This window comes from Pelobates fuscus, chromosome 4 (genome assembly GCF_036172605.1).
Source record: "Pelobates fuscus isolate aPelFus1 chromosome 4, aPelFus1.pri, whole genome shotgun sequence".
In the NCBI taxonomy this organism is placed as follows: domain Eukaryota; kingdom Metazoa; phylum Chordata; class Amphibia; order Anura; family Pelobatidae; genus Pelobates; species Pelobates fuscus.
The window spans coordinates 251,945,610-251,963,061 of record NC_086320.1 but is presented as its reverse complement, the minus strand read 5'-3'; the positions used below and the strand labels follow the sequence as shown (position 1 = coordinate 251,963,061).

The window sequence follows — 17,452 nt, the reverse complement described above, 5'->3', positions numbered from 1 at the left end:
TATGGCCTACTCCATTCTACTGTTAGGCTTATGTAGCCATAGCCCAGACTCCATATTAAGTTGTACCACGTATAACTCCCTCTAGTGCTCCAGGTAATCATGATGTGATAGTATAAGAGAAGGGTAAATAAAAAAGATGGGAAGAGTGCCCTCGGGATTGTGGAGGGGCCTGTGGGATAGGGCCCTACGCGAAGATCCCCGGTTAGGTCCTCTTGTGAACCCCAGGGATCTTGGTCCAAGCACGTGCGGCCAGGTTATATAAATAAAAAAAAAAAAAAAAACAAGTAATTAAGGAAATAAAATTAAGTAAGTAAAAATAACTTCCTGCTTTAGGTGGGAGCTATCCCTGCCTGAGTGTGTCACATGTGAGGTGTAGTATGAAGCCTCTGCGGGGCCCTGCCCAGTGCATCAACATCAGGCACCCATGGGTGCCAACGTATCCACCCGGCTCCGTGTAAAGCCCCCCCATGAGCTTCTCGAGGTACCCCCAGTCCATGAGACCCCCCTCTCCTAGAGTCCACTAACTGGTCGGCCTCTGCAACTCCACTGTCCCGGTGGGGTCTGAATAAGGCCACCGGTCCACCGCAGCCCCCCCACAGACCAGCCCGGCCGGGCTCGCAGCAACAGGAAGCAACATTCTCCAGGGCTCTGGATCTCCTAGAGATGGAGGTCACTCCTGTCCGACCTGAGACAGTCCGGTAGCCATTATGCCATTATGGGCAGACTCCTGGGTGAGTGTGTTAGGAGTCGTTTAATCCGTTCCGTGACAAGGCAAGTAGGGGGCACCACAATGTATATCTTGTCTCCCCTTTAGTGGCTGAGTACATACTGGCAGAGCTGCATCCAACATCCCGCAATTGCAGGCTGGTAACCACAAGCCTGTATATGAAAACTTGCATCTTCAAAACAGGAAACAATTTAAACAATTTAACAGGTGACCGGGATGACCTTCCCGGTCCTGGGGGGGTGCGTGGCCGCAGCGTGTTCTCTCTGGTCGCCTCTTGCACGTTAGGAGAGACAGACACTTTCATATCATGTTCGTTCACTGAGCATGTGCAGAGTGCTTCCAGGCACAGCAATAGACCTCAGGTTTATTCCATCATGTAGGCCTGAGTTTTCAGCTTCCTCACTTTTGTAAGATCTGCAGCCGCCGGTTGGTCTCTTTGTGATGCTGGCAGGTTACGCTATTCAGATATATTTTGAAGGGTTAATAGTCAGTTTGTGGGTAGAAAATCAGTGTTTATTCAGGCTTAGGACCAGAGCTGCATGAGATGGCTTCCTTTTCAGCTCCACGGTCCGGCCCCGCCCCCCTAATCCTCTTTTTTTGTCTTTTCTTTTTCCACTTGTCTCTTTATTCCTTTTTTTCTCCCTTTCTTTTTCTTCCCCCCCTTTTCATTTCCTTATCTCATCTTCTTTAGCAAACCTTTTTTTCCCTTTCGCCCTCTCACTCTTCCCCCCCCCCCCCCCCCCCGGTTCCCCTTTTCTCTTTCTTCCTGTTTAGGTTTTATTTGTTATAACCTCATCTTTATGGCCTCCTCTCCTTTTTCTTTTCTTTCTTATCTCTTCTTTTTCAGTCCCCTTCGTTTCCTTTCCCCTTTTTCCTTTTCCATTTTGTCTTTTTTCTTTTTTTCCCCCTTTCTTCCCTTCCCTTCTTTTCTTTCCTTTCCCTTCTTTCCCCCCTTTTCATCTTTCTCTTATCCCTTTCCCTAGTTCTTTATTGTATTTATTTTTCCTCTTCTTTCTTTAATCCCTCCTTATTGTTATGTGATTCCCGCTATGATAGGTTCGCTGATGAGAATTCTTGTATCGCCACTTCTATCGAGGAAAAAGAAAGACCTAACCAAGAGGAGAAGAGGGAAATTATGCAGATGACAATTCACTCAATTAAGTTATGTAAAGCCTTATCAAGTCTGTTGCAGCCACCACCAATAAATCTTGAGAGAACAGGATCTTGAGGGTATTTATTTCAAATGACTTAAAGGACCACTATAGTGCCAGGAAAACATACTCATTTTCCTGGCTCTTTAGGGTTCTTCGGTCCCCCTCACCCTCAGGGTCCCCCTCCTGCCGGGGCTCTAGGGTGAGTCCCCCTCGGCGCTGGGGATTCTCCTCCTCCTTTCCCCGTTATCGGCTGAATGTGCATGAGCGGCAAGAGCAGCGTGCACATTCAGCCAGTCTCATAAGAAAGCATTTCTCAATGCTTTCCTATGGACGCTGGCATCTTCTCACTGTGAAAATCATAGTGAGAAGCATGGAAGCGCCTCTACCGGCTGTCAATGAGACAGCCACTAGAGGCTGGATATATGTAAACATAGCAGTTTCTGTGAAAATGCTATGTTTACAGTAGAAAGGGTTAATCCTAGATGGACCAGGCACCCAGACCACTTCATTAAGCTGAAATGGTCTGGGTGCCTATAGTGGTCCTTTAAAGATAGGCAGACAATGTAATAGAGCAGGAGGAAATGCTAGCAGAATGCTTGTTTGTATAGGGAGAGATATTAGCAGTAGAAAGAGGGAAGTTAGATTGTTCATCAACAATTTGACAACTTATTCTGACATGGCACTAGAGGACTTCTGGCATCATAACTACCGGTATATCAGTTCTGTTATGGTTAGGGTGCTTAGGAAAATCAAGTCACTTTCAGTCTTTACAGTGCTGAAATAATATAGAATGGTAATTAAAATTCTAGTCATCTTACAGCTTGCACAACTATACATGGGAAATTCTTAATGGAGTGAATAATCAACTTTTGGTTAACATAATCCGGTTAATTCTTATCTTTCATCTGCTGTATAGTTCACATCTTGATTGCATAGCAGTCAATATGCTGCTTTTTATGTAAGAACCTGCTGTGTAATTCTTTAGTTTTTTCTAAACATATTTTGGTTTTCGGCTTCTTTTTTGTAGGCTGATGTGAAAGGAGCTTATGACACCATTCCACATTCAAAACTTAAAGAAGTAGTTTCAAAAATAATTAAAGAAAACATTGAAGAGCACTACTACATACGACGTTATGCCACCGTTTGGTTGGACTCAACTGGACATATAAGAAAATCATTTAAAAGACATGTAAGAAGTATTTTTTTATTTTTTTTTACATAAAAGCTGGAACATTATATCTCGAGTACCCAATGCATTTTATTATTCAAAATGCCATAGTTTCCTGTATGCACTCCTTTATCAAATCATATCAATTGTCTATTATTTGCTAAAGTGATTATGCTTGTTTAAAAAAAAAAAAAAAAAAAGCTTTTATTATTAAACTGCATATGTACAATCAAAAGCAATCAATGGCCAACAGGTGTTGTTACAGATAATAGTAGATAGCACCAAATTATAATTCAGCAATTGTGAAGATGATTACAGTCCAAAGGCAGTTCAAACACCAAGTACAGAGTCTGTCTTGTCCGGTTTAAAGCTCGGTAAAACAGGGGGTTGAAGCAGTGCCTAAATAGTCCTTATCAAGGAGTATATAACGACAAGAAGAGAAAAAAACGGAAGAAACTAATAGTGTAGTATGTAACGCTAAAGTTGGTACAAATATGATAAAAATGTGCACTCACACTTTATTGGAACTTCAATGCAGGTCAAACGTATGCGCCTCGGTGGCACGATCCCCGCCTAAGGATAAAGTGCAGTGCCAATTCTTCTTTTGATCATGCTTGTAGGAGGTATCCTCAAAAAAATTAAATAGATAAACATTTTAGTATATTAGGACTACGAAGCAAGGGTAGGTACAAGTATATAATGTACACTCACATGTAATATAGCTAAAAAAAAAAAAATATATATATATATTGATATCAAAATACATGTAGAACAAAATATTATATCTATATACATACACACACACACACACACACACACACACACAGTTGCAAGAAAAAGTATGTGAACCCTTTGGAATGATATGGTTTTCTGCACAAATTGGTCATACAATTTGATCTGATCATCATCATCATCATCTAAGTCACAACAATAGACAATCACAGTCTGCTTAAACTTATAACACACAAAGAATGCAATGTTGCCATGTTTTTATTGAACACACCATGTACACATTCACAGTGCAGGTGGAAAAAGTATGTGAACCCCTAGACTAATGACATCTCCAAGAGCTAATTGGAGTGAGATGTCAGCCAACTGGAGTCCAATCAATGAGATGAGATTGGAGGTGTTGGTTACAGCTGCCCTGCCCTATAAAAAACACACACCAGTTCTGGGTTTGCTTTTCACAAGAAGCATTGCCTGATGTGAATGATGCCTCGCACAAACGAGCTCTCAGAAGACCTATGTGACGAAACCAACCTCGCCACTGAGAACTGGAGAAGCCTGGTTGCCTGCCTGCTGCCTTTGGACTATGGCCCTGGGAGATTGGGCCCTTTACAAACAGTATTCGGCCCTAACAGAGTGCATGTCACTCATTCTGGCCCTTTAAATACAGTGGGGCCATTCGGTACTTGCCCTGTGTGAGCAGTGATACCCCCCAGATAGCTATGCCATGGAGCCTATTCATATAATGAAAGACTTTGGCTCCATGGCAATTAAACTGTATTTGTGTGGTCTGCGTGCCATTCACCTAATAATGTGCACGCAGACCTGAGCTATCTGGGGATATGTTAAATGTCTGTGTTTAATGTATAAAAAGTGACTTTATGTATTTTAAAGAGTTTTATGTTGTTTTGCAACCATGTGGTTAATGGAGTCTGCCTCTAGTCCTGGATAATTAGATTTCCTCTCCAATTATCTCCAGGGCAGAAGGGAGGAAGCCAGGATGCATTGTGGGGATGTTTTACTTTTACTGTTTGAGCCAGAAGGAACAAAAGATACTTTTAGTAACTTTTTAACCCCTGGTCGGATTCATGCCATTTTTTAATATGTTGTTCCCCTGAATGGATTGATTGTGGATATGTATTTTTATATGAATGTGATGTATGGTTTTAAAGTTATGAAAGTTGTGTAAAAGTATATTTTGAACTGTACACATAATGGGATTAAGTGTCACACTAAGGGGAGGGGATGTGTGGGAGGTAACATCTATGTTATTGGTTATTTTATGCCTCCCCCTGGGTGTGGCCTGTATGTGTACTCATGTAATAAAAACCAGGCTGGGTGCCCAGCACCTCAGACCTCTTCTGACCCTCAATACGTAGCCGTGTCTCGTTATTGGAGGGAACTGCTATATCACACTGGGGATTGCTATGCGCTGCATATTCCCCTGAGCTCTTAATCACTTAGCTCTTTTAAGAGCTTGTTCCTGTTACGCTCTCCTGGAGGAGAGGTCTTCCCCACACGGTCCTGGAGGACAGAAGCCGATCCAGGGTGGAAGGAAGACGGCGCGGCTCCAGTTAAGCTACGGCGGTTGTGGAGCCTGCGGTGGTTGTGGTGTCGTCTGCAGTGCTTGGAGTCCTCTGAGAGCGCTAGGAGCATCCATCAACGGAGGGTACTCGGTCGGAGTACACGGAGCTCCGTTACATTGGTGGCAAGCGGCGGGATCGTTCCTACAGCCAGAAGGACAGCTACAGAACACCATTTCTTTGGATTTACAATTTGAGGGCAACGCATGTCTGAGTACAGCGACCCTGACAGCACCAGGATGGAACCAGCAGTGGAGTACAATAAGGGTGACATGGATGACCGGGATGCAATAAGGAAAGGCATCTGGTACCAGGCCCTGGATAATGTACAATACCAGCGGGGTGAGAGTCTCCCCAGTGAAGAGCAGCGGTTGCAGAAGCAAGTGGCCCTGCGGATGCCCTTCCTGGGAGAGCAGCCCCTGGAGGAATGGGTGAAGGAACTAGAGCACCGGGTATGGCAGGAGCTATGGCTGGAGGATGCCTACCAGGCGCTCTGGTGGTATATGGCACAGTATATACCCTGGACAGCCGAACATGACAAGCCAGAGGGAGAGGAGTTTGATGGTCCTGGCTTGTTATGGGAGTCCTTTGCAGAGCCTGGCTTCGGGAGCCCTGCGCAAACCAGACTGCAGGACATTTTCTATGAGAGGGAGGCTAGGCATGAGTGGGATGACCCCCATGAGGTAGAGCAAGACCTGGCTCACCTAGCAGCCCTGGAGTGGGAACTGGAGCAAAACTACCAAGATCTCTTCCGCTTCATTGGGAAGGCTCAGCAGGACAGTAAGGTGACAGACCCAGATCCAGACCCCTTCCGCTGGGAAGATATTGTAGAGATTTACTGGGAAGAACCCCAGGTGGCCTGTAGAGATGGGACCGAGGTCTCTCCACCGGCCCTGCAGGGAATTGGGAGCCCAGTCTCCATTCCCCAGCGGCAGGCTGAGTTACAGGGGGCAGAGGTAGTTGGTCCTACCCCCCAGCAGCAGAGTGATATGCCGGGAAGGCAGTGTGAAGTGCAGGGAGAGGAGAGCAGCGTCCTCCCTCCCCAGCGGCAGGCTGGGTTACAGGGGGCAGAGGTAGTTGGTCCTACCCCCCAGCAGCAGCATGATTTTTGGGGAATTGGGAGCCCAGTCTCCATTCCCCAGCGGCAGTGTGAAGTAGAGGGAGAGGAGAGCAGCGTCCTCCCTCCCCAGCGGCAGGCTGAGTTACAGGGGGCAGAGGTAGTTGGTCCTACCCCCCAGCAGCAGCGTGACTTTTTGGGAATTGGGAGCCCAGTCTCCTTTCCCCAACAGCAGGACACTGTATTAGGAGAAGAGACAGTCGGTCTCCCTCCGCAGATGATGGAAGTATGCATGGGAGAGGAGCTTATTACCACCTCTCCCCAGCGGCGGATTATTAATGGGCAGAGTGTTCTATCGGGAGAGGAGCTTGTTACCCCCTCTCCCCAGCGGCAGTTTAATGTACCAGGGGGAGACTGTAAGCCCCCCACCGGTGCAGATGGGACCGTGGTCTCTGCACTTACCACACAGGGGGTAGGGATGGTCGGTCCTACCCCCCCACGAAAGAACTATGTATCCAAGGGGGAGACAACCGGTCTCCCCATTCAGCAGCAGAGCTATGCAACGAAGGGGGAGACAATCCGTCTCCAGCAACCAGGCTCCAACCAGACTACTCCGGTGGTAGTGCTGGCATCAGGACAGAATACCGCTGGTCTCTGCCCACTCAGCAACCCACCAAGGCAGCCTACCAGTCCCCTGCACAGCCGGGGTGAGGCACCTGGACATGGACAACTTTCTCCTCTACCCAGGTGTAGTAACCATTTATTGTGGGTGGGCTGTACTGATGTTTCTGCTTTGTGGGTGGGTTGCTGGACTAACAAGGGCACTGACCGGCAGGAGGTCAGGTACCCTGTTAGTCTTTTTGGAAAGGGGGAGAGATGTGACGAAACCAACCTCGCCACTGAGAACTGGAGAAGCCTGGTTGCCTGCCTGCTGCCTTTGGACTATGGCCCTGGGAGATTGGGCCCTTTACAAACAGTATTCGGCCCTAACAGAGTGCATGTCACTCATTCTGGCCCTTTAAATACAGTGGGGCCATTCGGTACTTGCCCTGTGTGAGCAGTGATACCCCCCAGATAGCTATGCCATGGAGCCTATTCATATAATGAAAGACTTTGGCTCCATGGCAATTAAACTGTATTTGTGTGGTCTGCGTGCCATTCACCTAATAATGTGCACGCAGACCTGAGCTATCTGGGGATATGTTAAATGTCTGTGTTTAATGTATAAAAAGTGACTTTATGTATTTTAAAGAGTTTTATGTTGTTTTGCAACCATGTGGTTAATGGAGTCTGCCTCTAGTCCTGGATAATTAGATTTCCTCTCCAATTATCTCCAGGGCAGAAGGGAGGAAGCCAGGATGCATTGTGGGGATGTTTTACTTTTACTGTTTGAGCCAGAAGGAACAAAAGATACTTTTAGTAACTTTTTAACCCCTGGTCGGATTCATGCCATTTTTTAATATGTTGTTCCCCTGAATGGATTGATTGTGGATATGTATTTTTATGTGAATGTGATGTATGGTTTTAAAGTTATGAAAGTTGTGTAAAAGTATATTTTGAACTGTACACATAATGGGATTAAGTGTCACACTAAGGGGAGGGGATGTGTGGGAGGTAACATCTATGTTATTGGTTATTTTATGCCTCCCCCTGGGTGTGGCCTGTATGTGTACTCATGTAATAAAAACCAGGCTGGGTGCCCAGCACCTCAGACCACTGCTTGACCCTCAACACGGAGCCTTGTCTCGTTCTTGGGGGGATTCACTGTATGCTGTTGGAGATTGATTGCTAAGGAGTGTAAGCTGATGTCTGCTTTTCCTATTCATCTGCTAGCAGCTATTTGTGAGGTTCCAGCTGGAGTGCTACCTTATTCACCTATATCCGAGTTCGTGAGTTTTGATGTTCTGCAGGAGCTGTGCCTTTCTGGGAAAAGGGGATTATCGCCTAAACGGATTTTTCCCCCTCATATGCTGAAACGGTCCGTTACAACCTACAATTAAGAATTGTTGACTTGCATAAAGCTGGAAAGGGTTATAAAAGTATCTCCAAAAGTCTTGCTGTTCATCAGTCCATGGTAAGACAAATTGTCTATAAATGGAAAACGTTCAGCACTGCTGCTACTCTCCATGGGAGTGGGCGTTCTGTAAAGATGACTGCAAGAGCACAGCGCAGTCACTGCTCAATGAGGTGAAGAAGAATCCTAGAGTGTCAGCTAAAGACTTACAAAAGTCACTGGCAAATGCTAACATCCCTGTTAGCGAATCTACAATACGTAAAACACTAAACAAGAATGGATTTCATGGGAGGATACCACAGAGGAAGCCACTGCTGTCCAAACAAAACATTGCTGCACGTTTACAGTTTGTACAAGAGTACCTGGATTTTCCACAGCAGTACTGGCAAAATATTCTGTGGACAGATTAAACCAAAGTTGAGTTGTTTGGAAGAAAAACACAACACTATGTGTGGCGAAAAAGAAAATTTTAAAGAAAAAAACAGATAATGTAAAGAAGAAGGAAGGTTTTTCAAATATTCCAATTGTCCTAAATTACAATGAAAATGCCAAACAGATTAAACACATTATTAACAAATATTGGTACATTCTCAAATCAGAACCAACTCTTGGAAAAATTATAGGAGAAGAACCAGTTATTGTCTATAGAGGAGCAAGAAATCTAAAACAACATTTAACAACAAGCTTCATTAAGGAGAAAAAAGATAATAGAAAAAACTTTTTCAACATTGAGCCGGGTTTCTATCCCTGTAAAACATGTGTTACATGTAAGAAAACTTTATTTAACAAACAAAAAATCACCTCCTTTGTTTCTCATTCTAATCATCATACTTTTCCTATCCGCCAGGTTCTGACATGTCACTCTACAAATGTCATATACCTCCTCTGGTGCCCATGTGGTCTGCAGTACATAGGGATGACCACCAGGACCTTAAAAACCAGGATTGCGGAACACGTGGGCAATATCCAGAGGGGGTATATGAAACATAGTGTTTCAGCACACTTCGCCAAAAAACATAGAAGTGATCCATCTGTATTATCATTTATGGCTATTTTCAAAAAAGTAAAAAATTGGAGGGGTGAGAATAATGTAAAGGAGCTGGCAAAGATAGAGAGCAAATGGATTTTTGATATGGACTGTTTATTCCCTATGGGTTTAAATTTAGATTTTGAGTTTTCTCATTTTTTGTAAAATATGTTTATTTCAGATTTTTTCAATTATTCATTCCCTCTTTTTTGGTATACCCCCCTTTTTTACATTATTCCTTTTTGCCTATGTTTGGCCGGCTCCTACACTCCACTTATGTGTATACTTTACTATAAGCTTCTGCTTATTAAAGTGGTTAATTAATATGAGAGTTTAAAAGATGACATTTTAAGATCCATTTCCATGGATCTTTATCCACTTTATAAAGGCTTCTCTAGGTCTTTGTGTATATATATTTTTTGTTCTTACATATAATCAATTCTTTTTTAATGTAATTCTTCCGAGACCGGAAACTACTGAATGCCACATGCGTTCCACCGTGCGTTCCAACTGACGATACCGGAAATGACATCATCCGTAATTACCGGAAATGACGTATACGGAAGAAAAGCACGCACAGGTGATCTACAATGCCGGGCGCATTTAAACAAACCACGAGGACCGGAAAATCAGCACTGGAAGAAGGCCACCGAGCCGAAACGCGTCTGCTGAATCTTGTATCATTTGATTGTATTTTATTTGTTCTCTATACTTACTCCGACGGTTTACTTTGTTTGGGGTAAGTGGATACCTTGATTTTATAACATTTGTTGTTTGGGTTCCACCCCCTTATAACCGGGAGTCTGTTATTTTATATTGATATTTTTATTTATAAAATAAATTCTTTTTTACCACGGAATCCTGCATATTTTTGCCTTGGAGCTTCGCTAGCCAGTATTGGCACCTTTGAGCCTGCTATACAGAGCCTGGTACGGCTCTGGTAAATGTGAGTGGTAGTCCATCCTCATATTATTCACCAAATTTTAATACACAGTATACACTATGTTATTCTTTATTCTTATTTTATAGATAATACTCTGCCATTCGCCTGTGGTCAGGTTGTATATAATTTTTTTTGTCACTATTATTGTTTATTACTATACCCGACTCAGGGGCCTTACCTCCCTATGCGGTTTATGATACACATTTTTTACTTAGGATAGCCTTATGCCTATCCTTCACATGCTTAAACTCCTTTACTGTGTTAACCTCTACCACTTCAGCTGGAAGGCTATTCCATGCATCCACTACCCTCTCAGTAAAGTAACACTTAGTGATATTATTTTTAAACCTTTGTCCCTCTAATTTAAGACTATGTTGTTGTGGTAGTTTTTCTTCTTTTAAATATGGTCTCCTCATTTACTGTGTTGATTCCCTTTATGCATTTAAATGTTTCTAACACATCCCCCCTGTCTCGTCTTTCCTCCAAGCTATATATGTTAAGATCCTTTAACCTTTCCTGGTAAGTTTTATCCTGCAATCCATGAACCAGTTTAGTAGCCCTTTTCTGAACTCTCTCTAAAGTATCAATATCCTTCTGAAGATACGGTCTCCAGTACTGTGTACAATGGCATGAGCACTTCCCTGTTTCTACTGCCAATACCTCTCCCTATACAACCAAGCATTCTGCTAGCATTTCCTGCTGCTCTATTACATTGTCTGCCTAACTTTAAGTCCTCAGAAATAGTCACCACTAAATCCCTGTCCTCACATGTTGAGGTTAGGACTATCAAATATTCTGTACTTTGCCCTTGGGTTTTTACATCCAAGATGCATTATCCTGCACTTATCCACATTAAATGTCCACAACTCTGACAATTTTTTAGTTTACCTAAATCATTTGCCATTTGGCTTATCCCTCCTGGAACATCAACTCTGTTACATATCTTAGTATCATCAGCAAAAAGACATACCTTACCATCAAGACCTTCTGCAATATAACTAATACAAATATTAAAGAGAATGGGTCCAAGTACAGATCCCTGAGGTACCCCACTGGTGACAAGCCCAAGTTTTGAATATACTCCATTGACTACAACCCTCTGTTGCCTGTCACTCAGCCACTGCCTTACCAATTCAACAATATTGGAATCCAAGAATAAAAGATTGCAGTTTATTGATAAGCCTTCTATGTGCAACAGTGTCAAAAGCCTTACTGAAATCTAGGTAAGCGATATCTACTGCACCACCCTGATCTATTATTTTAGTTACCCAATCAAAAAAATCAATAAGATTAGTTTGGCAAGATCTCCCTGAAGTAAACCCATGTTGTATCTGATCTTGAAATCCATGTGTTTTTAGATGTTCAATAATCCTATCCTTGGTTTCCATTACTTCCCCACTACTGAAGTAAGGCTTACTGGCCTATAGTTGACCGACTCCTCCCGATTACCTTTCTTGTGAATGGGCACAACATTCACTAACTTCCAATCTTCTGGGACTACTCCTGTTAACAATGATTGGTTAAATAAATCTGTTAATGGTTTTGCTAGTACACCACTAAGCTCTTTTAATAACTTTGGGTGTATTCCATCAGGTTCCATTGACTTATTTGTCTTTACTTTTGACAGTTGAAATAGAACCTCTTCCTCTGTAAACTCACGTGTAATAAATGACTCATTTATCCTTTTTCTTAACGGAGGTCCCTTTCCTTCATTTTCATCTGTAAATACTGAACAAAAATATTAATGGAGGCAGTCAGCTAGACCTTTATCCTCCTCTACATAACTTCCTTCTTTTGTTTTTAATCTAACTAATCCTTGTTTTACTTTCCTTTTCTCATTTATGTATCTAAAAAAAAAAAAAAATTGTCCCCTTTTTTTACTGACTGTGCTATTTTCTCTTCTGTGTGTGATTTGGAAGCTCTTATAACTTGCTTAGCCTCTTTCTGCCTAATCCTATAGATCATTCTGTCTTCCTCACTCTGTTTTTTTTTTTTATAATGACTAAATGCTAACTTTTTGTTTACTATTTTGGCCACATCTGCGGAGTACCACAGTGGTTTCTTGAATTTTTTGCTTTTACTGACAAGCCTAATGCAATTTTCTGTTGCCTTCAGTATTGCAACTTTTAAATAATGCCATTTCTCTTGGACTCCATTTAAATTGTTCCAGTCTGATAATGACTCCTTTACACATATTCTAATTTTAGAAAAGTCTGTTTTTCTACAGTCTAAAATATTTGTTTTTGTGTGGTGTGACTCAGTCACTGTTCTTATATTAAACCACACTGAATGATGATCATTGGATCCTAAACTTTCATCTGCAGTAATATCTGATAGCAAATCTCCATTTGTTAACACTAGATCTAGTATGGCTCTTTAAGAGTTGGCTCCTCAACGACTTGTTTTAGAGACAATCCCAGTAGGGAGTTTAGAATATGTGTGCTCCTGGCACAAGCAGCTATTTTTGTTTTTCAATTCAGATCAGGAAGATTAAAGTCACCCATGATGATAACTTCCCCCTTCATTTTCATTTTAGCTATTTCCTCAACTAGTAGATTATCTAACTGTTCAATCTGTCTTGGGGGCCTATAAATCACACCTACACGATGTACTGTGTGATTACCAAATTCTAACGTAACCCAAATGGACTATGTTCTCCTCACTAACCTTTATTAGTCTAGATTTTATGCTATCCTTCACATACAGGGCCAACCCTCCCCCTTTCTTGCCTTCCCTGTCTTTTCTATATAAAGAGTACCCCGGTATTGCTATGTCTCATGTCATTTTTCTCATTATATCATGTCTCAGTAACTGTGACTAAATCTAAATTATCAGTTGCCATTATTGCCACAAGTTCATGGATCTTATTCCCTAAACTGCGAGCATTGATAGACATGACTCTAAGCTTATCATTTTTTAACACACTTGCTACAGGCACCTTCTGTCCTTGTTTTGGGGGGCAATTGGATTGATGTTTGATCACCATTTGCCCCCCCCCTACTAGTTTAAATACATCCTAGCAAAACCTCTGAACTGCTCACTGAGAACATGGCCATTTGAAACAGTCTGATTTTTTCAACATACCCAGCCCAGCATAGAACTCAGAGCTCCATCAGCTGTTCCATGGCCATTTGAAACAGTCTGATTTTTTCAACATACCCAGCCCAGCATAGAACTCAGAGCTCCATCAGCTGTTCCATGGCCATTTGAAACAGTCTGATTTTTTCAACATACCCAGCCCAGCATAGAACTCAGAGCTCCATCAGCTGTTCCATGGCCATTTGAAACAGTCTGATTTTTTCAACATACCCAGCCCAGCATAGAACTCAGAGCTCCATCAGCTGTTCCATGGCCATTTGAAACAGTCTGATTTTTTAAACATACCCAGCCCAGCATAGAACTCAGAGCTCCATCAGCTGTTCCATGGCTATTTGAAACAGTCTGATTTTTTAAACATACCCAGCCCAGCATAGAACTCAGAGCTCCATCAGCCGTCCCATGGCCATTTGAAACAGTCTGATTTTTTTCAACATACCCAGCCCAGCATAGAACTCAGAGCTCCATCAGCTGTTCCATGGCCATTTGAAACAGGTAGCCTTCTGGAAGACTCGGTTCCCTCCCACCCCATGCTTAATTCTACATTTATAGATAGTCTCCCACACAACTTTCAATCTCTTGAAATTGACAGGTGCAAACACTGATCATCACACCCTTCCAATCTCTTAGAACACATACCCTCTCTCCCTACAAATAGATATCTCACACACCAATACTATATTCTTTTTGTTTTCACAATTTCTGTTTCAGTTTCACTTTCAACTACACACCTCATACCACTAACATGAATCCAAATATAACCATACTGCTATTCTTAATAATCCTTTTTTCTATTCAATTCTGTTCACACCACTACCAGAATAAGCCCACACCTCAAACTGGAAAACAAATTATCATACACCATGGCATGCTTTGTTCCTGTAACTTACCTGCTGAGTGCTGGTGGAGAGTTCTAAAAAGCAGCCCTCCTACCCCCACCTCACAAAATTATAAAGTATCCCATTCACTATATGCCCAAACAAAAATGATGTCCAAATTCCTATTCCTTATGTTACTTGCCCTTGCAAATGATGTGGAGTCTAACCCTGGTCCCTCAGCTAATTCTAGTCCTAATCTCCCCTTTAAAAAAGGCCTCTCTTTTGTGCACTGCAACATCCGTAGTTTACTCCCTAAACTGGATGCACTGCAAGCCTGGTGTTCCCATTACAAACCAAAAATCATTGTGCTCTCAGAATCTTGGTTAACGACTAAAATACCAGACACCGCCATTGCAATACAGGGGTATTCATGTTTTAGAAATGACAGAGCAAAGAGAGGAGGAGGCATTGTTATTTATGTTGACAATTCCATAAAGTTTACCCCTTTACAAAACCTTAGTCCTCCTGCCACCTTTGATTTCCTTTCTGGCACAATTGAGATCCCGTGCAGTAAATCAATCATTGTTGCAGGAATCTACCGCCCACCTAGCTCCCCCGTGCATTCCCTTTCTGACATAGCCCATCTCCTTAGTGAAACCATTGCTCAAAACCCTAAAAGTGAACTGTTGGTCTTTGGAGATTTTAATATTGATTGGCTGAATCCTAAAAATAATAGTTCTTGCACGCTTTTTAAGACTTTGCAGCTAACGCAATTAATCTCCTCCCCAACTCGCATAAACATTAAAAGCCATAACCATACCCTGCTAGATTGGATTCTCTCCACTTCTCCTGATAGAATCCAGGAGGCCGGTGTTCTCCCAAACACTTTCAGTGATCACTGTGTAGTGTACTGTGTGCGCAAAATAAAGGCTATTAAATCCTCTCCCAAGGTTAAAATAACTAGGTCCTTCAAAAAATTTAATCTTGAATCCTTTCTAAAGGACATCAAGAACCTCCCATGGCACAGATTAAACATTATACCAGATCTAGACTGTGCTGTTGAATTCTTTCAGTCTGAACTCCTACAAATTTGGAATCTGCATGCCCCACTGCGTAAGTTGAGGGTAAAAGGAGCACATTTGGACTGGATCACTGCTGACCTCATCCAAATGTACCAGTTTCTGGATTCTTTGTGGTCAAAGTTTAAGCGTACTGGCTCTATGAATGATCACTGTGCGTATAGACAATGGCGAAATCTATGCACAAAACAAACAAAATTGGCCAAGGCCCAATATTTCTATGACAATCTGAACAATAACATCTCAAACCCTAGAAACTTTTGGAAAGTCATAAATAAACTACAAACTCCCCCAATCCACTCCCAACCCTCCACTGTCAAAGTGGATAACCAAACCCTGCAACTTCCGTTAGATGTATCAAATGCCTTTAACAATTATTTTGTCGGATGCTCTACTGCCCTGATTGCCAAGCTAATAAATGGCACGCATCCTGAAACTACAAATGTGGATCAGGTCTCACTAAATTTGCAAACGCCCAATATAGACAAGTTCATTTTTAGACCTGTACCTGTAAGTGTCATTGAAAAACATCTTAATAATCTAAAAATGAAAAACCAGTCCGGACCTGACCAAATCCCAGCAATGCTGTTGAAGCTCAGTGCGCCGGCAATTGCTAAACCCGTCACAACTCTAATTAATGAATCCTTGGTGTCTGGATACTTACCCAAACTTTGGAAGACTGCAAGAGTAGTGCCTATCCATAAAAGTGGTGACACTACTTTGGTTTCTAACTATCGCCCTATATCATTGCTCCCGGTATTGTCAAAAATCTTAGAAAAATGTGTCCATACGCAACTATGTGAGTATTGCCAACAATCAAACTATCTGACCCCTGATCAATCGGGCTTTCGCCAGAATCACTCCACTACAACTGCCCTCTTAAAAGTTTGCAATGACATCCAAACTGGCATGGAACAAGGAGACCTTACTGGAGCTATTTGCCCTTGATTTTGCAAAGGCCTTTGACACAGTAGACCACGACATTCTACTGCACAAACTCAAAAAGTCAGGTATTGGTTATCATTCGCTAGACTGGTTTCGATCGTATGTATCGGAACGCTCACAATATGTGTCCATTTCTGACAGCGACTCCCTCCCTCTCCCAGTCACGTGTGGTGTTCCCCAAGGTTCCATTCTCGGCCCCCTACTATTTTCATTATTTATAAATGATCTGCCAAATGTCTGCAAATCCTCAAACATACACATTTACGCAGATGACACGGTAATCTATGCGAACAATTCCGATCTACCGCAGCTTGAGGCTGTGCTCCAAGACCAGTTTACAGAGGTAGAAAAGTGGATCGCAAAAAACAAACTCTTCCTGAACACTGACAAAACTGTCACAATGATCTTTGGAACAGTACCTAAATTACACAAATTACACAATTCCCACCTATCCATCAAAACCATTTCAAATGGCACACTGACCACAGTCCACTCTTTCAAATACTTGGGTATGATGTTAGACCCCAATCTATCTTTTGGCCTGCACATAGAAAAGCTTGCATCTAAACTTTATCCAAAACTAGGTGCCCTGTACAGAAACAAATCCTGGTTAAGCCCTTCAGTAAAGGAAAAGATTGTACAGCAAATGCTGATGCCAATCATTGATTATGGGGATGTAGTATATGCATCTGCATCGCAATCCCACATTAATAAACTCAACACATTGTATAACTCGTTCTGCCGATTTGTGCTACAATGTAATTACAGGACCCACCATTGTGACATGCTAAAAGAACTAAACTGGCTGTCGCTGGAATCCAGACCTTCATCTTTCCAGCCTTGTGTTTAAGAGCTTTTCGGGGAAACTCCCACCCTACCTGAACGCAATGCTTTCCCCGGCTGTTCCCACTTCCTATAACCTCCGATCCAGTACCAACACTTTACTTAGTCTACCTCAATATAAAAAGAAAGCAGCCCGATCCTCCTTCTCCTACAGAGCACCGCATTTGTGGAACGACCTCCCGCACAAATTAAAATCTTCCCTAAGCTTAAAGTCCTTTAAGAGATCCCTCTACATACTTGAAAACAGAATGTACCTGTCATTGTTGATTATA

The 17,452-nt window shown here is 42.4% G+C and overlaps 1 protein-coding gene across 1 annotated transcript in view; it reads left to right on the top strand.

Moving 5' to 3' along the window:
• Positions 1–2,557: 2,557 nt before the first annotated feature.
• The window catches only part of LOC134609422 (telomerase reverse transcriptase-like), a 741,267-nt gene continuing 726,372 nt past the window's right edge, over positions 2,558–17,452 (top strand). Inside the window, exons 1-2 of the mRNA XM_063453098.1 lie at positions 2,558–2,611; positions 2,909–3,070. Of these exons, the coding sequence (XP_063309168.1) occupies positions 2,558–2,611; positions 2,909–3,070 (216 nt within the window). The remainder of the gene's footprint in view (positions 2,612–2,908; positions 3,071–17,452) is intronic.